Genomic DNA, 16,758 nt, shown 5'->3' with positions numbered 1-16,758 from the left:
CACAATAGACAAGAGTAAGGGGGTGTATGTGGGGAGGGTGTTTTATTGCAGAGTATGTGAGGTAGGATATGGGTATGGGGGGTGGGGTGTATGTGGGTGGGGCGGGAAGGTGTGGGTATGGGGGGAGGTGGGACTTCGGGGTTATGGTGGGAGGATGTGGGTGTGTTCGGTGGTATGGTGGGGTATGCGGGAGGGTGTTGGTATGGTGGGGGGTGGGTCCTTGGAGCTGCATGTGTGATGGCAGCAAGTGGAGCCAGGCCTGCCACCGTGCCCCGCCCCCCCCCGTCCCCAGTATGCAGGGCCAGCCCTGCTCAGCCCTGTAACATGCAGCTTCCACTTAAGTCCCTGGTTGCACATGGTGGCAGCATGCAGGGCTAGCCCCACCAAGCTGAGTAGTGCTCATGTCTGAGTCCCCAGCTGCACTTGGTGACAGCATGCGGGGCCAGTTCCATCCAGCTCCATAGTGTGCAGCTCCTTCAACATGCCGGGCCAGCCTATCCTGGCCCTGTAGCGCACAGCTCCCTGCACTCAGTCCCCTTTCCCCCAGTGGCTGTTCCTGGACCAGTAGGGCCCTTACCTAAATTTCCATTCCTATAGAGAGGGAGGGCTGGGAAACAGCCACAGGGTGGCCAGGCAAAAGCTTCTGCTAGGCAGAGGCTTCTCGTCTCTAGTGCCCTCTACCTTGGGGCTGGGGGTGGGTCAGGCCAGGCTCTATTGGGGGTTGGTTGCTTAGCAGCTGGGGCCACACTTCCTGCATGGAGGCACCAGCTTTCAGAGGAGCAGCAGGGGTCAGGGCTTAGAGGGACCCCATGGGCTGGATGGGATTGCCTGGCGGGCCAGATTAAGATCTGAAGGCCATATTTTGCCTGTCCCTTGTTTGAGGCTCTATCTAGACTACAAAAATGAGGTGCAGTTGATAAAAATGTTTTGAAATATCGTTGTCTTTGCTTGCCTCAGGTATTTTAAATCATGTTTTCACAAAAGTATGTTAGCCAATGCATTTAGAAAATGTATGGTGAGCTGGATGGATAAAGCAAAAGTCAGCTTAAGCAGCTTCTCAGCTGTGATGCAAAGTAACCATTAGAACAAGGGTGGGCAGAATGGCTAATCTGGCCAGCATCTGGACTCCATTTCCCAGCTGCCCCTGCCTGCATGGCTTATGCCAGTCTCCATGGAGACCCCAGCTGCACCTGTATTGGAAAGCTCAGGCTGGGGTTACCATGGATACTAGCCCCAGCCATGCTGGCAAGGTGTGTGAAACAGCAGGACAAGGGTCTGCTCCAGAGCCACTGGGAATTTGGGATGTGGGCAGCTTGCTGCAGAGCCTGGGAAGAGCCGCAATCTGTAGCCTGCACGCTCTGGACAGGGGCACGCAAGTAGAGGTTCACAGCTCTGCCATGGCTTCTTGCTGTGGTGACAGCCTGGCTGAGACCTAGGGCAGAGCTGCGAACCCCTGCTTGCGCACCGCTGCCCAGAGCGTGAAGGTTACAGATCGCGGCTCTTCCCTGGCTCCACAGCAAGTTGCCCCCAGCCCAAATTCCCAATGGCTCTGGAGCAGGCCTGCCCTGCTCTGCCTCTCTCACCTTGCCAACACAGCTGGGGCTAGTCTCCATGGCAACCTGAGCCTTCCCATGCAAGTGCAGCTGGAGTCTTCATGGAAACCATCACAAGCCATGCAAGCTGGGACATGGAGTCTACGGCTGACCAGATCCAGCCCATGGGCTGGACTTTGTCCATCCCTGCTTTAGACACAAGGTTGTTTAGTTTACTTTGGTTGAGTCCTGCTGCCAAGAATGGGGGGATTCATGTTTTTTGTGTTGTTTTTTTTAATGGCTCTTTTCAAAAGCATAAGTAGGATGTTTTTCCCCCAGACACAGTTTATGAATACTTTTGATTTTAGTAGGCAAGAAAATGCCTGAAATCAACAAAAACTTATTAGTTTTAATGTTTTGTAACTAAGTACTTAAATTTGCTTAAGAAATCTGATCATTTTTAAATTGTCTTCTTTTTTCAGAATGCGCTAAACATAACAAACAACAATTATTATTCTGTTGAAGTGGCAAATATTACAGCCCAAGTTCAGTTCTCAAAAACAGTTATTGGGAAGGCACGGTTAAACAACATCACCAACATTGGTCCACTGGATATGAAACAGGTGAATGTGGATATGTTTTTGAGAGAGGATGTGTTTGGTCCTGAGTTTTCTAATCATTCAATACGATGTTTTTTGGTTTTATTTTCCAGATTGATTATATGGTACCCACAGTCATACAAGATGAAATGAGCTACATGTAGTAAGTGTTTGGCTTCTAAAATAAAACCTTTTTGTACAACTTTGTACTAAACAAGCTAGGTAGCGTGATAACTAAAAATGGCCTTATTGCACTGCTATATTTTGAGTGGCATTTCCTATACCTGGTTTTAGAAGTTCTGAAAATACTTGAGTAAAGCCATTTACTGAATTATGTAAAAAAAAAAAAAAAAAAAATTAGGAACTGCTGTACTAGAACAAACAAGTGATTTGATCCAATTCAATTTTGGGGCTCTGGTATCCACTATCTGTGGTTTTAATGTACTGCTTTTTAGTCGCTTTTTCTTATTAAAAGACTTCACGAGTAGCTTTTTGACTTGCAGGCTTTCTATCCCTCACTTTTTTTTGTTTGGACAGCAGATATACTTTGGGGATTACAGTTGAACCATAACTTATAAGTATCCGTTCTTCATAACTTCTAAGCAAACTTAGTTGGTCTCTATTTCGAATTAGAACTGCTCTGTAGGATCATCAGTGGCAGAAGAATGTATTGACAGTAAGCACGTCTACATGTGCATTAATGACAGTGGTTATAAGTTTAGTACCTGTAATAAAGGGTATTAACTAAATGCACAGCAGCACTGGTGCACACATTAGGTGACACAAATGTGCAGTAGACCAATTCTGCTGTGCATTAATGCATTAGCACACACTTTTGCCTGCTGTGCTAATGGGCAGCAGGCAGTTGACCTCACACTTGCATAATACTCATGTCAAGTATATTTTTTAATACAAAATTGTTTGGAAATATTAACGTTTTAAATAGTATTAAACCCTGTAAACAAGATGACTCGTAAGAGAATGAACTCAAGACTATCTCTTGCTTCAGTGGTATTATCGCGTTGACTAAGTTCTTTGTTGTTAGAAATTTGGATTTGGGGGAATTCCAACTCCTTTTACGTTTTGAAGTACTGAAAATGCCAAACATGAAATTATTTGAATAGTAGCTGCCTTTACTATCTGGTTTCTTCCTTTTTTGTGAAGAGAAAAAGGAAACAAAAACTGATAAATTTTCATTACCTTTTTCTGTGAATTTTTTTTTTTTTTCCTCCCCTGTCTTTGACTTGAGAATATATAACTAGACCGAGTCAGAAGAGAGAACTTTTAAAGGGAGCGAGGAATGTCTGCTTAGTAAACAGGTTTATTGGGTTTTGTTTGTTTTTTCTCTTTAACTTTTTTAAAATGCTGGGTTCTAGTAAGTGGTGTCTAAAAGAAGCATGCTGTGAAACAACTGCCTATTTAAGGGACAGAAGGAGAAAGATAAATGCCTTTTACAGATTCATAGTGTTGGTAGGAATCTCCAACATTCATCTAAAAACAGTCAGCAACCTTGGTGGTTGGCAACTGAAGTAACTGAGTTGCGGGGCAGAGAAATACAGTTGCTAGATCACAGCAATTGCTGTCTCTGCTTTCCCCTGTGGTGGCAAGGGGCAAATGCCCAGTGCCTTTTGAAAGTTCACCTGTGGACTGAATCAAATGACTGCAAATCTTAGGCTGCCAACCCCTCATTCATCTAATTTAGGGATTTTCAACCTTTTTGATGCAGTGTGCCTCCACAACTGGATGTTGGGGGCAGCCACCTCATGCAAGCTTCCCCCACGTCTGGCTGGGCTGGTAGTGCCTGCGCGACAGCATGGGATAGTTCATAGCAGCACTTCATCCACACCTGCCCATGTGTACCCCCTAAGGCCTTCTCAAGTACCTCCGGGGGTACACATACCCCCTGTTGAAAACTCCTGATCTAATTTAACTCCTTGTTTAAATGCTGGTGTTGCTGTTTCTAAAACTTTTGAGCTAGACTTTTAGCTAGACTGAAAATATAAGCCCCTTTCTAGTGTTATATATGTAAAGAAGATGACTATGTACTTTGGTCTATTTGCAGTAGTTATTTAAACAAGAACACTTAATATTTCATTATGGACTACTTTTATTTATAATGATAAAGACCAAGAATGGTGTAAATAACTTTTGATTGAAGATGGTTTTTATTTGTTTTTCACTGGTTAATCTCACTTCATTTGAAGCCTAATGAGTTCTGTTTTTCTTTTGTTTTAGTGATTTCTGTACCTTAATATCTATTAAAGTTCATAACATAGTAGTCATGATGCAGTAAGTATGAATAATTTTTCATGTAATCAAAAAAAAAAAAAGTTGCTTGCAGTGCCATTTATCTACTTTTTATTAAAGTAGAAGACTTAAGACTAAACATAAATTTTTTTTTTTTCAAATGCATGGTTATGTAAACTATTAATAATTGCTTTATTAGCTTTTACATTCAATCTTTTTTTTTTTTTTTGTATAGTTGTCTTGAAAAATATTTTATTGAAATCGGTGCTTCCTTTATCAGCAGGGAACCTGGTAGTATAGGGAAATTTTGAATGATGGTCCTAGAGATAAAGTTCCCAACCACGGTACTATTTAATCTATGAGTTATGGCCAAGTTTCCTCCCTTCTTTCCCCCCCCCCCCCCCCCCCCAAAAAAAAACCCCAAAAAACAAAAAAGCTGCTTTTATGGCAGTGGTTACCAACCTTTTTCCTGTGGGCCAGCATGGGAGCAAGATGGGAGGCAGAGACACATCAGCATCCCTCCTGGGGCTGTCCTGCCCCCCAGCTTTAACCCAGCATGCCCCGAAGCTGCTTGCCTGGGGAGCTCATGCCACGACCTGGCAGCTAACCCTTCATGGCCCAGTACCAGGTCACGGCCTAGTGGTTGGGAACCTGTTTTATGAGAAGCCTGAAACTATTTTTTTCCTGTTTTTGGGTGGGTGGTGGTGGGGGGGGGTTCTTACTCCGTTTATGCATAGTGAATGCCAGTTGCTTGTTTCAGCTGACAGCAGAGGGGTGACCAATACTGAGGATGGGGGTGACTTGTATGTAAAGATGTACATATTTTGTGCAAAGAAGTGAATTATATCTTCTGTGCTGCTCCTTGGGTTGAGTACTTCCTAAGTGTTTATTTTTCCTAACATTAAACACAAAACAAATCTTATATTTGGTTTTGAAGAATATCCTGTATTTGGTTTTTATAGGCTCTGGAAAATTAAATTTGAGAGCGCCAAATAATATACTACTTTTTTCTTTCTATTGTAAGAGTGACTGTGACGACATCTTACTTTGGCCATTCTGAGCAAATATCCCAGGAAAGGTACCAATATGTAGACTGTGGAGGAAACACAACTTACCAGCTGGGCCAGTCGGAATATCTAAACGTACTTCAGCCTCCACAATAGAAGTGGCAGTGTGGATAATGTGGAAAGAAGATGACTGTTCATCCTGCCAGAGTTCATCTAAGTAGAACTGATCAGATTTGTTACTTGAAGGGGCAGGAGACTGTGGATGGGAAGTTGATTAGCAATCCTGAATGCTTATTCACTTATGAAAGGAGATGGGGATAAGATGTAAAATGTATATAGCCACAATTAATGAACATTGTGTATCCCCTTCTGTTTACTTTTATAACATACTGGCATTTCTATCAAATTGTTTTGCTAGAAAAAAAATTATGAAATGTAAGTACAGCAGTTGTCCTCTTTATAGCACAGTCAATGTTCATTATCGACACTTTCATCTATCCAGTTAGCCGTATGCATATTTGAGAAGAAGGACATCTAGAAGTTAAATTTTACTCCAGTTGTTACACTTTAGTTCTCTCTTCTTTTTTTAACTCTTGAAAAATCTGACCTGTGATATTGTTTAGTTTTAAATAGTGAGTTTCTATGCAGTACTCCATAGATTTGGAGGCTGGAAAGTTGTATTTATCTTTTTGTTTGTTTTTGGTGGGCTTTGTTTTGGTTATTTTTGTTTTGTCTGTTTTTTGGTTTTGGAATTCCATTTCTTTAGCTGTATTTCCATTAGCTTGCTGCAGTACTTATGCGCACACACAGATCTCTTGGGTGGGATAAAAGTTTTACTTGAATGTGGACTATATTATAAAGCATATAGTTACTGCTTGTTCTACCAGGGTTTTGTTCGTTTGTTTTTTTCAAAGTAAAATCTATATTATGTGTTAAACAAAATTAAACTGCAAGCAAACAAGTTAATGAGTATTAAGTATATTGGGCACATGTCTTGAAGTGTAGATTCAATTAGCAGTATTTACTGGAACCTCCTTTGAGCTCCTTCACTTTGTCAGATTTAGAGTAATTCTCTGAGAACAAAGTAATGTATTTTTCCCTGCCCTCCCCGGCCCCTTTTAAAGTGTAGGTGACTATGTAAACAGGTTACAAGAATTCCAGTGTGGTTCCTTTCTGATGAAAAATGGTACCTTCTTGCTGAGTAAATGGCTTCTGTAAATCCTCGAATGTCGGGTTTAAAACATCACATTGTGAGAAGCATAATATAATTTCAGATCTTTAATGCCTTTTGATTGGGAGGTGGAGGAAGGCAGATTCTTTGGATCTCAAGTACCAGAACCTCTTTCTTTATTCCATTTCTTAGCTAGGAATGATGACTTCTAAATTTGGCTAATTAGTAACAGATCATGTTTCTTTTGAGGTCAGTATTTTGTAACGAACAGGTGTGAAGGTTTTTATGTCACCTTCTCTTCCAGTGTAGTTTCTTAAAAAATAATGACAGTCTAGTTAGTTGGCAATGAAGTGTTAAATCTTAAAGAAGGTAATTTAGGTAACCTCTTTCTGGTAATGTCTGAAGTTTGAAAACATTGTATCTCTTTTTATTTTTTCTGTTGCAAACCTTTTGTCATACATGGAGCTAAATGTGACAAATGTGTGTTTAAGAACATGTTTTAAATTAAACATTTTGATACATCAGTATTGATGCCCCTTGATCCTGCTAGGGGTTGTGAGAGACTTCAGTTGTACCTGCATAGGTCCCTTTTCCATTTTGGAGCCAAAATGATCAGTTCTGTAAATAGTGCTGGTTAGTTTTCATTGACAGAATCAATATGTTAAGGTGTACTTTTTTTTTTTAAGTGTCTTTTGGTTCTGGAGTGGTCAAGAAGAAAGAGTGAATCTTTACAATCATAAATAAAAAGTGTATTGCAGCCTAATGCAGTGAGATGTAATTTAAATGCCCTGATTGTGGCCATCAGCAAAGTAAAATCTGGTACAGGGATGGTTCCAGCATTGGTCTTTGTTTCCTCTGATCCAGGCTGGCTGTGTTTTTTGAGGCTGAGGACAGAGATATAGGAAGTCTAGCCAAGCTTATATTGCGAGCACCAGGGAATATTGTGAAATTAGATGCTGTGCCAGGTCAGTGCCATCAGAGGAGGTCCTTATCTGGAGTAGGAGAGAGAAGCCTTCAAGATCTGGTTATGACAGATGTAGTACTACAGGTCTTCCCTGCATATGGACCCACATTTTTTCCTGAATTTTTGAAGTAGGGAGAAAATGCCCTTTAAAATTAGGTGGGTTTAGGGTTAATATAAATTGCACCCTAAAATGGGTGAAAAACTGGGATCAAGTGTACAGAATACTGATTCATTTATATAGGAACAGTATTGAAAACTGACTAAATAGAGGGCTCTTATACTGCTACATACATACTTTTTGTCACTGCACTTGCAGTTCAGGAGTACAGAAAGAGGTCAATGAAGCCTGTCCCACAGCAGTCTGGTAAACATTTGAATTAACTGAGTAAGATTTCAGGTTTAATGAGATGCCTGGACTTCTTTTAAGTTTTACCTTTTTATGAACTGCTTGGTATTAGCTACTTTGGATATGTTGACTTATGGAAAATGCTGCTTTACTAATATGTATAACTTACTGAATTCATTTGTAACATCTCTGCATTCAGTAGAATAATCCAGTTAGGAATTTGTTGGTTTAAGTGGCCAAGAACTGTTCTTCAGTTGCCTAAGGACTTGATCCTACACCTTGATAGCTGAAAAGCCCTGCAAAATCGAAGGCTTGAAGTAGTGCAAGAAATTAAGACTGGAAAGCTGCTTTTTTTTTTTTAAAGTGTACTATAAGCTGTTTTGTCTCATCTTTTTATCTTTGCAAAAATGCTGGTAATGCAGTAATGTTCAGTGAAAGATTAAAGAGGGTTAATAGCAAAACCTGTCTTCAGTTTTATCTGAAAAGAGGATATAGAACAAATGAGGCATTTCTTTGTCTCCATTGAAATGTATTTCATTTGGAATGTATGGATTATATGGATCAACCTTGGACATATCGTTTAAGAAAAAAGGCTAATATGTAAACTATAAATTACAGGGTGTAACAATTGGTACTGGAGTTCTTTAAGTAAATGTGACTTGTGCACACGCATGTATCATAAATGGATTGACTTTTTTTTTTTAACCTATAATATTCAATTATGTTAACAAGTGCAAGGTCTTCTTAAGCAGAGCTGATTAGATTGAAGAACCACTGTTTAAATTATCCTTAGGCTATGCACATTTTTGGTTTTGTTTTTAATATTTCAAGAATAAATCTGACAAGGTAGATAGTGAGTAACTGCAATTCCCCACTCATCCTAAATATTCACAACACTAAATATTTATGTATTTTTTTCCTTAAATATATATTTATAATTTGGTATGTATTACTTCAGTGTTGCACTGTTATATAAGAAATCTGTTCCTGGTGTAGCTTGTCACTTGAATTTTCATAATTGCTCTGTAGCAGGTCTGTTGCACTTTAAAAATGGAAGTTCTCTTTGTTAAAAGTATGACTGTCGAGGTGAGGTACTGTAGTGACTTGAAAGGAAAATGTGTAATGTCTCTTTTTAATACTTTCAAATATGCATATTGTAGAGACAACTAATTTTAAGGAAACTATGTATGGTGCATTAAAAAGTACATAAGGTATTAGGCACTTTGATCCATGTCCCTCAGAATTACAGCAACCTGCCTTGCCCTGCACTCCTGGGCTGACCCAAAGCAGTGTGGGGTGAGGCAGGGGCATTTTGCTACAGCAGCAATGTTCCCAAGCCTTCCCCTGTGACTGCAGCCTGCTTCGCTCAGCACTGCTCTGGGTCAGCTGGACAGTAGAGGAAGAGGGGAGTCAGGAGTTTTTAGCTCAGGAAAGCTTCTGCATGTCTGGCTCCCAGCTGTCTTGCTTCCCCTTGCCCATTGTTTAATCTTCTAAGAGAAACTCTCCCAGGGGCAGTTTTAACCCTTGTTGTTCCATGGTTTGGGGGGGGGTCCTGGAACAGCCGTTTCTGCTGTGTGAGAAACAGCTTGAATGTCTATACCTTCTTGGTTTCTATTGAGAGAACAGCGATTCTCCTGGTCAGAAATTGAACATCTGTACCTAGCTTAAAAGATTATACATAATCCTTGCTCCTCAATTTCAGAAGTATGAGTTCCCTTTCCCTGCTTCTCCTTTAATTCCCCCCGCCCCACATCTTTTCTTCATCTTAAAACTGTAACAGGTCTCATAATTACTTTTCAAAAGTGTGGTGTGGAGATCAGTATTTTTTTTTTTTAAGTAACTATTTGCTATAAAGTATAATGTTAATTTTTTTAATGCACTTCTGAAGTGTGCATGACCTTAATATTAACATGACTGTACTACATTTGTAACTTCTGTTTTAGCAACTTTGAACATATGCATTAGTTGACTCTGATACAAATTGTCCTTGGAATTCTGAAGTGAATACATCCCTAAGTTGTGGTATGCTTAAGTATATATGACTTCTGTTTTTTTGGTGTTTAAAAATGGTGTGCACATTTGGCAATTTAAGCAATTAAGTTATACAGATGTTTTGATCTCTTAAAGTTGGACGAAAACGACTGAAGTTTGTAGTTATGACAACACTCCAAATAGAAGAGGCAAGATTTCAGTTGTTAAAATAATATGCTACTCTGAAAAATAATATGCTACTCTTATTTACAATGTGTGTAACATCTAAAAATGTACATTAATTTTGTGATAAGATCTTCTTTAAAATTAACTAATTGCAATCCCTTTTGTTGTATAAAAATTGCTGTTAACTTCAGTACAGCAAAGTCCTATTTTCCAGTTCATCATGTACAGTACAGTTGCAGGATCAGGTCCTGGATTGGAACTCATATTATTTTTGCTTAACACTTCATGACAGATGCCACAAGTTTGGCAATGTTATTAGATTTACCTTTACCTTTTTTTTTTTTTAAGTGACAATTAATGCAATTTACCAAAAGTAATTTGAAATGTACAAGATTTAACAAAAAACTGGAGGTGTGGGTTGGTTTGGGGTTTTTTTTTTTGTTTGTTTGCTTGTTTTTTAAAGCACATGGGTTTAATGTGAGCAAAGCTAGGACTAATCATCCAGGTTTCTTTTCTCTTTCTTCTTTGTTAAAGCTGATCTTGAACTTCTTTATTCTCCTCTAACTGAAAGGTAACCTACTTGCTGTGTTGTTCCCTACTTGCATGATCTTGCTTTGGCACATGGATGTTCCTACCAGTTGACTCCTGATGGGCTTTTCAGGCAGGAGCAGTTTCCAGCTAGTAAGGAAAAAGTGCAGGATAGAAATCAAATATAATGGATCTGTCAAAAACAAATGTACTTTGTACAATGTGCTAAAATGCAATCTGTTTTCCATGGTAGTAGCACCATAGTGTAAGCATACTGCCATTCTTATTGTTAGTGATGGGGAACAGGCCTTAAAATTTTAGAGATGGATGTCTTATTGGCACTAAGACTTTTACAGTTAAATACTAATTTAGGTAATTCATAACATAATCTTTCCTTTTGGTTTAGGGAGACATTTTTTCCACAAATTTAACCACTGTTGGTCATTGTAGAGAAAAAATATATAATTGCTTAAGATATAGAGATGCTAATGAGTGATAACTATTTTTGTAAATTAAGAATTGTAATTGTTGCTGTGGTAACTGTGTAGCAAACTTGTATCAGTTTAATACGCATGATAAATAAAATTTCCATATATCGAAAATGTATCCTGATATGCTTTTAGTATCCAGTGTGCTTCTTAAATGTTTGCATTCCATTCGGGTAACGAATGGAATGCAAAGGACTCTGTGAAGGTAGTTCTGTACAATTTTAAAAGGAATTGTTGGCACAAGAAGACATTATTAAAATATTTTTTTTAATGAGATTTGTAATTTGTAGCATTTTGAATTTAGAGGTTTCCACAAAAGAATTTGTCATATCTCTAGCTTTCATACAGTCTTAATGGCATAAATGTAAACTTATGACACTGAAATTCTAGTTTCTTGCTGACTACTTTTATTTTTAAGGGCTGTAACTTCTAAATTGCGTTGTTTCAAACCTTAGTAGTATAAACACAACAGCTGACACTGTTAACTTATTTTCTAAATGAAAATTTTAACAACCTAACAATGGAATCCTTTTATTTAAATATTTTAATATACTACCAGTATAAGTTTTTTGGATTTTTTTTTTTATACTTATGAACAGTAGTTTTTAAGGATTTGAAGTGACACACCACTTCCTTAATTCATAAACTGAACATGTTAAACTTTATTCCAGATGCTTTGAAAACCCCTCTCTCTTTCTTAGTGTTTTCACTCACCATTAGCCCAGATATAAACAGACTGATTTGTCACCTGTACAAGGGATGAAGGATGTGCTTATGTCTGGTCTTTTTAAAATAACTTCAAGCCAAGAGTGTCCAATCTAAAGGGCTAGCAAGTGAATGCTAAAACTGCTCTTAAGCTGGAAAGCTGATTTTAAAGTTTTGCATTTGTAATATGAGGTAGGTCAATAATATGTTTTGTTCGATTCAGCTAGTAGAGGGACCCGGGGTGGGGGGGAGTGGTAGTTTTGATCTCTGGATGCGAAGTATGGATCTTGTTCCACCCCCACACCTTTCCTTAAATGGGGATTGTTGCATTTTCTTCCATATTGTCTGGAGCAATATGGTTTAGTGAAATTATCTGTATTTTAGGTAATATTAATATAAAAACAAGGCACTAATCCAGGGTGTATATGGAAGTTGCTTTTTTTTTCACCATTTAAAGTACTTTTATTGCTGTGACTTAACAGAAGTGTGTGGCTTTACAGCACTTTAGAAGTGGGTATAGCACTTTCAAATAACCTTTGTTAAATGAGGTATTAAATTTGAAGTGCTATATTTTACAGCACTTTAGCAACCTACAATGCTTTAAGTAACTTCTGTACGCTGATCAGATTTCTGACCAGTGGAGAAGTCCCAGGAGACTGTACAGTGCCCCCTGCTTCCTAGCCTGGAAAGTCCATGGAGGCTCAGAGGCTCCCCCAGCAAACATTGCACTTCTGTCATTTTTAAGAGTACTGTAACTTTTATAGTCCTATAAAAAGTGCTATAAAACATGCATGGAGTATTTACGTACACACCCATAGATTATATATCATTAATGGAAGGCAAATGTGTTTGTATATAACGTTTGCAAATATACTTTGGATCCAGTGGGATAGACTTCTAGTAGCATTCCTTACTACTCCATTTTATTTTTTCTGTCCTGAAGCTCTCTGCATACAAACGAAACGTGGCCAACATTGTCCCCACTGAGCTGGCACATGTGAATTAAATAGTGGAATGGCTGGGTTGAGCGGGCTTACTGAGCAAAAGACTTAAGGGTGGGATTTCCAAAGTACTTAGGTGTCTGGTTCCCATGGCTTTAAATCAAAGTCACTTAATGCCAATTTAATGTGTATTGTTTGTTTATTGCATTTTTAATGGTTGAACAATCGATTAGTTATTTTTCTAAAGGAGAGGTTAAAAGTACAAATGTATATCAATTAATTCCAAGCTGTTTTTAAAATGTATTTTAAAATATAATTAACTCTTAAATCAATGCACCTTTCTCTCTGGTGAAAGCAGAATACTTACAAAGTTGATTAGGTGGATTAGCAGCCACATGGATCTTTTCAGGTTCTAGCTTTTGTTTTATAGAAGGTATTTGTTCAGTTCTGCCCACTTCCCCCATATTAATTGTTTCCTCCTGTGCTCCTACAGGTGGACTGGAGAGCAGCTAAGGGCTGTTCTTTCCAGGAACAACCTTTCTGGTGTTTTGTGAGGGTTATAAAATCGTATAGTCTGAAAGGGACCTCTAGAAGTCATCTGCTCAAGCCCCTGCCTGAGGCAGGACCATCCCAAGCAAATCTTTGTCTGACCTTATTAAATCTACACACACAACCATGAACTTAACCACCATGTATAGCTTCCTCACCTGCCACAGATATAACAGGGGAACAGTGGTTCCCACTACAGGAAAATGCTCCTGCTAATCAGCTGATGGCAAAGGGAGGTTATTCTGCTGCAGCAAGACCTGTCCTTCAATCTTTTATGCCATTCCCTTGCCTCGCTACATGGATGGCATTTCAATTGGAACTCAAACCAGAAATGCATCCCACAATGCTACAACTTCAGTGTTGGAAGTGCTGCAAGCACACAACTTGAACATAGAACATCCGAGTATTTATTACACTTCCATGATATTTCACCAGGTGTTCCTCCTGTCTAGGCAGACATTTTCAGAATCAAACTGAGGGTGACTACATCTGCAAACACTGCTGGCAGAAGTAATGGAAAAGACGAAAGAACTTTTCTCTTTCCTAAAACCAATATGTTTGAAGGGAGAAATAAGACAGAAGGTGTATTGACTGAGTAGAAACTGATCCAGAAAGATGCACTGAGCTAGAGCGATGGAGCCTGCTGAAGGAAAGGGAGCTTCAGTTGGAGGAACTATGGATGAAGCTTATGAATAGTGACCACAAAAACAGAATTTGAGCTGGAGATGGAGACACTGAGAAGTTCTAGTCTTCCTGAAACAGTAAATCTAAGGTCAGGATCAGCCCAACTCTTTGGGGTAGATGGATCCTAAACTACTGCCCCTACTTAATGAGGAAAGGAAGAAGGTAGGGGGTAAGCTGAACATTAGCTAATGTCCCCACTAGTTCCTAAGCCCAGTAGAAGACTTTGGGGCAGAGTGGTAGATCCCAGGAAATCTCTCAAGTGTTTAGTGGATCCACACTTGAAAACTCCATACCCTGAGTTGATGAGGAAGGAGAGTAGATCCCAGTCAAAAGACTTGGGTGCTAAGGGAGGTCATACTTAAGAGGCCAGGAATAATGGCAAGGTGTTTTTTGGAGTGGAAGGATTTAGAAGCCCAAGTCTAATATCCAGGAAGGGATAGTCAGAAAGGAGATTTGTGTCCCTGGCAAGACAACAGCCTTTCAACAGGGGGAAGTAGAAACTGCAAATAGCAGCTAGTGCTCTGTTGGCAATAGGGCTGGTACAGAAATCCCCTTAGAAGTGTGTGTGGACATGCAATACCCCAGAAAACTATTGGGGCAACCCACCATGACAAGGACTCCAAACATAGTTTGTGAAGAAGGAGGGAAACTCAGGTTACTGATGGCCAGCAACAAGCAAAGAGTTGGTGCTGACAGCTTCCAGCAAGCAGAAGCTGCAGGGTTAACCCTGCAGGCGGAGATCACTAATTCTCTGATTGAGGATGCTGTTTATGCAGTCTTGGATCAAGTGGTTTATGCAGGAGCAGAGAGTAAATCCCTCTCCAGACAGCTTGAAGCATATCTCTGAGTTCTGACCCAGAATCCTGAAAAGTTTTCTAGTGAAGGAGTGCAGGTAGCAGGAACCCAAGCAAAAATATGTAAGTAGAGGATACTCGGGGGAACCGCTTGGAGTGCAGAACTACTGCAGCAGGAACACAATTGCCCTATTGATGGACACATGAAGACTTTCCTAGTCTCAAAGGGCACTAGCAAACCTTAGGAGAGGATGTCTGTTTACAGTTGGACTTGGGACTCTGTATTCAGAGTGTTACTGTTTAAATTGAAGCTATTTTTGAGGGTTGTCAGTCAAGGGTTGGCTGTAGTGCATAATTATCTACATCAGAGACAACGCTGTCTACAGCAGTAGCCTAGAAGAGCACCCAAGTCACAGGATTGAAGTACCAGAAAAGCATGGGTAAAAGAGTTTACTTTTCAAAGTATTTTAAAAGTTTGTTGAAATGTCAATCTAGTTTAAATGTCAAAAAGTCTTATGTTTTGAGGGCAATCAAGGTACAATGCTTAGATTAAACAAGTGTTCCAGGTCCTCCAGTTGACTGCTGCAGTGAAGAGGTTGGTAAAGTTGACTTAGATACAGAAGGAGGTATCTCCTTGCCCTGTGTATTTTCTGAAACATTGGTAGCCTTGGGCCTCTAGGCATCACAGAACTATCAGGTCCCAAAAGCAGCAAAGGCTGTCCAGGCTGCATCACACTTTATATGCTTTTGTCACCCCAGGGGAGATGGAAGTCTAGGCCTGGCAGCAGGTGACAGAGGCTAGTCCTTCACTGATTTCCCCATACCATTATATTTAGTTTTATTGGGTGACTGTTAGTCCCTGTGGTGAACACTGTATTTTTGTAACAGTTTTGTTGTGTGTGTGCCTTCCTGCTCCTTAGAGGGTTATGGAGGAGAGAAAGAGTACTGTACTGCTAGAGAGGGTACAATGGTTCCAGGGAGCTCAGAGGGAACAGGAGTTGCACAGTAAAGACTTTGTTTGTTTGTTTGGATCAGAGTCATCTACTATGCTGTCTGGGATGTCAGCACTGATACCCTTCCCTCCTGCCTTGAAAAGGAAAACACTCTTCCTTCCCAGGAGCTGACCAAAGGAGGAGGCCTCTGAGGTGAGGGTACCAAGATTTGTGGGACAAAGAAGAGTCAGGGTCTTGACCCAGAGGCTCGCCCCTCAAGAGGGCATGCTAGGACCTTACAGAAGAGGGAGAGCAGATGTGACTTTTTCTTAGGGAGCTCCAAGGCAGAGCTTCCCCTGAAAGGGGTGTGCTCCATGATAAATGAGCCTAGGTATCTGGTTACAATATGCACAAAAACTGTGTGGGTAGTAATCACAATTTTCCTGCAATCAAAAAAAATGGCCAGAATCTTAGCTCAGTTGTACACAGCAATGCATGTACTCTCCACATAACAAATTTCACCTCTATTGAAGAGAGGGTTTTAGTGGGAATATTTAAGTAGTGGTTTGAAGATGGTATATTTTTCTCTTCAGCTGTAATACATTTTAAATTAGATGGAATTTATAACTTGTCCTGTTTTCACCCTTTGTAGTACAGGTGTTTGAAGTCAAGCTACAAGTTGAAAACTATGTGATAAGTATATCCCAGATGAACATGCTTATATTTATACCCATTTAGGTTTAGATCCCAAAATATATCTTGCAGTAGAAAAGACAGAATATACTTCAGATGTTTACAAAGGCCATCTTGAATCTCAATGTTGTTTCATCCAATGTGCTTTTTATGGTACTGACGTTAAATGTACTTGACATAAATAGCTGAGTATCAAGATGAATAATATGTTATCATGTGCTGTCTGTTTCCTTGTGATTTTGACTAACTTATTCAGTTCCTCCTTCAAATAAAAGTCATGCTGCAAGACCATTCTGGGTATGGCAGAAAAATCACAGAAGTGCATAAACAGTATACCAGCCAGTACCATTCTCTCCCTTCTCTCTCCTTTTCTTATTGCCCTTCATAAATTCCCATTTCTCTCTCAAATCTTCCTGTAGTT

At 39.7% G+C, this 16,758-nt stretch overlaps 1 protein-coding gene across 2 annotated transcripts in view; it reads left to right on the top strand.

Moving 5' to 3' along the window:
- Positions 1-11,153, top strand: part of TMEM106B (transmembrane protein 106B) — a 29,539-nt gene extending 18,386 nt beyond the window's left edge. For both annotated transcript variants that reach the window (XM_014603234.3, XM_059728967.1), the window contains exons 5-8: positions 2,015-2,155; positions 2,245-2,294; positions 4,367-4,420; positions 5,403-11,153. In XM_014603234.3, coding sequence (XP_014458720.1) covers positions 2,015-2,155; positions 2,245-2,294; positions 4,367-4,420; positions 5,403-5,541 — 384 coding nt within the window. In that variant the 3' untranslated portion in view covers positions 5,542-11,153. The remainder of the gene's footprint in view (positions 1-2,014; positions 2,156-2,244; positions 2,295-4,366; positions 4,421-5,402) is intronic.
- The last annotated feature ends 5,605 nt before the right edge of the window (positions 11,154-16,758 follow it).

This window comes from Alligator mississippiensis, chromosome 5 (assembly GCF_030867095.1).
Source record: "Alligator mississippiensis isolate rAllMis1 chromosome 5, rAllMis1, whole genome shotgun sequence".
Taxonomy (NCBI): Eukaryota; Metazoa; Chordata; order Crocodylia; family Alligatoridae; genus Alligator; species Alligator mississippiensis.
Note: the sequence above shows the minus strand (reverse complement) of the source record. Positions and strands in the feature narration are given on the sequence as shown.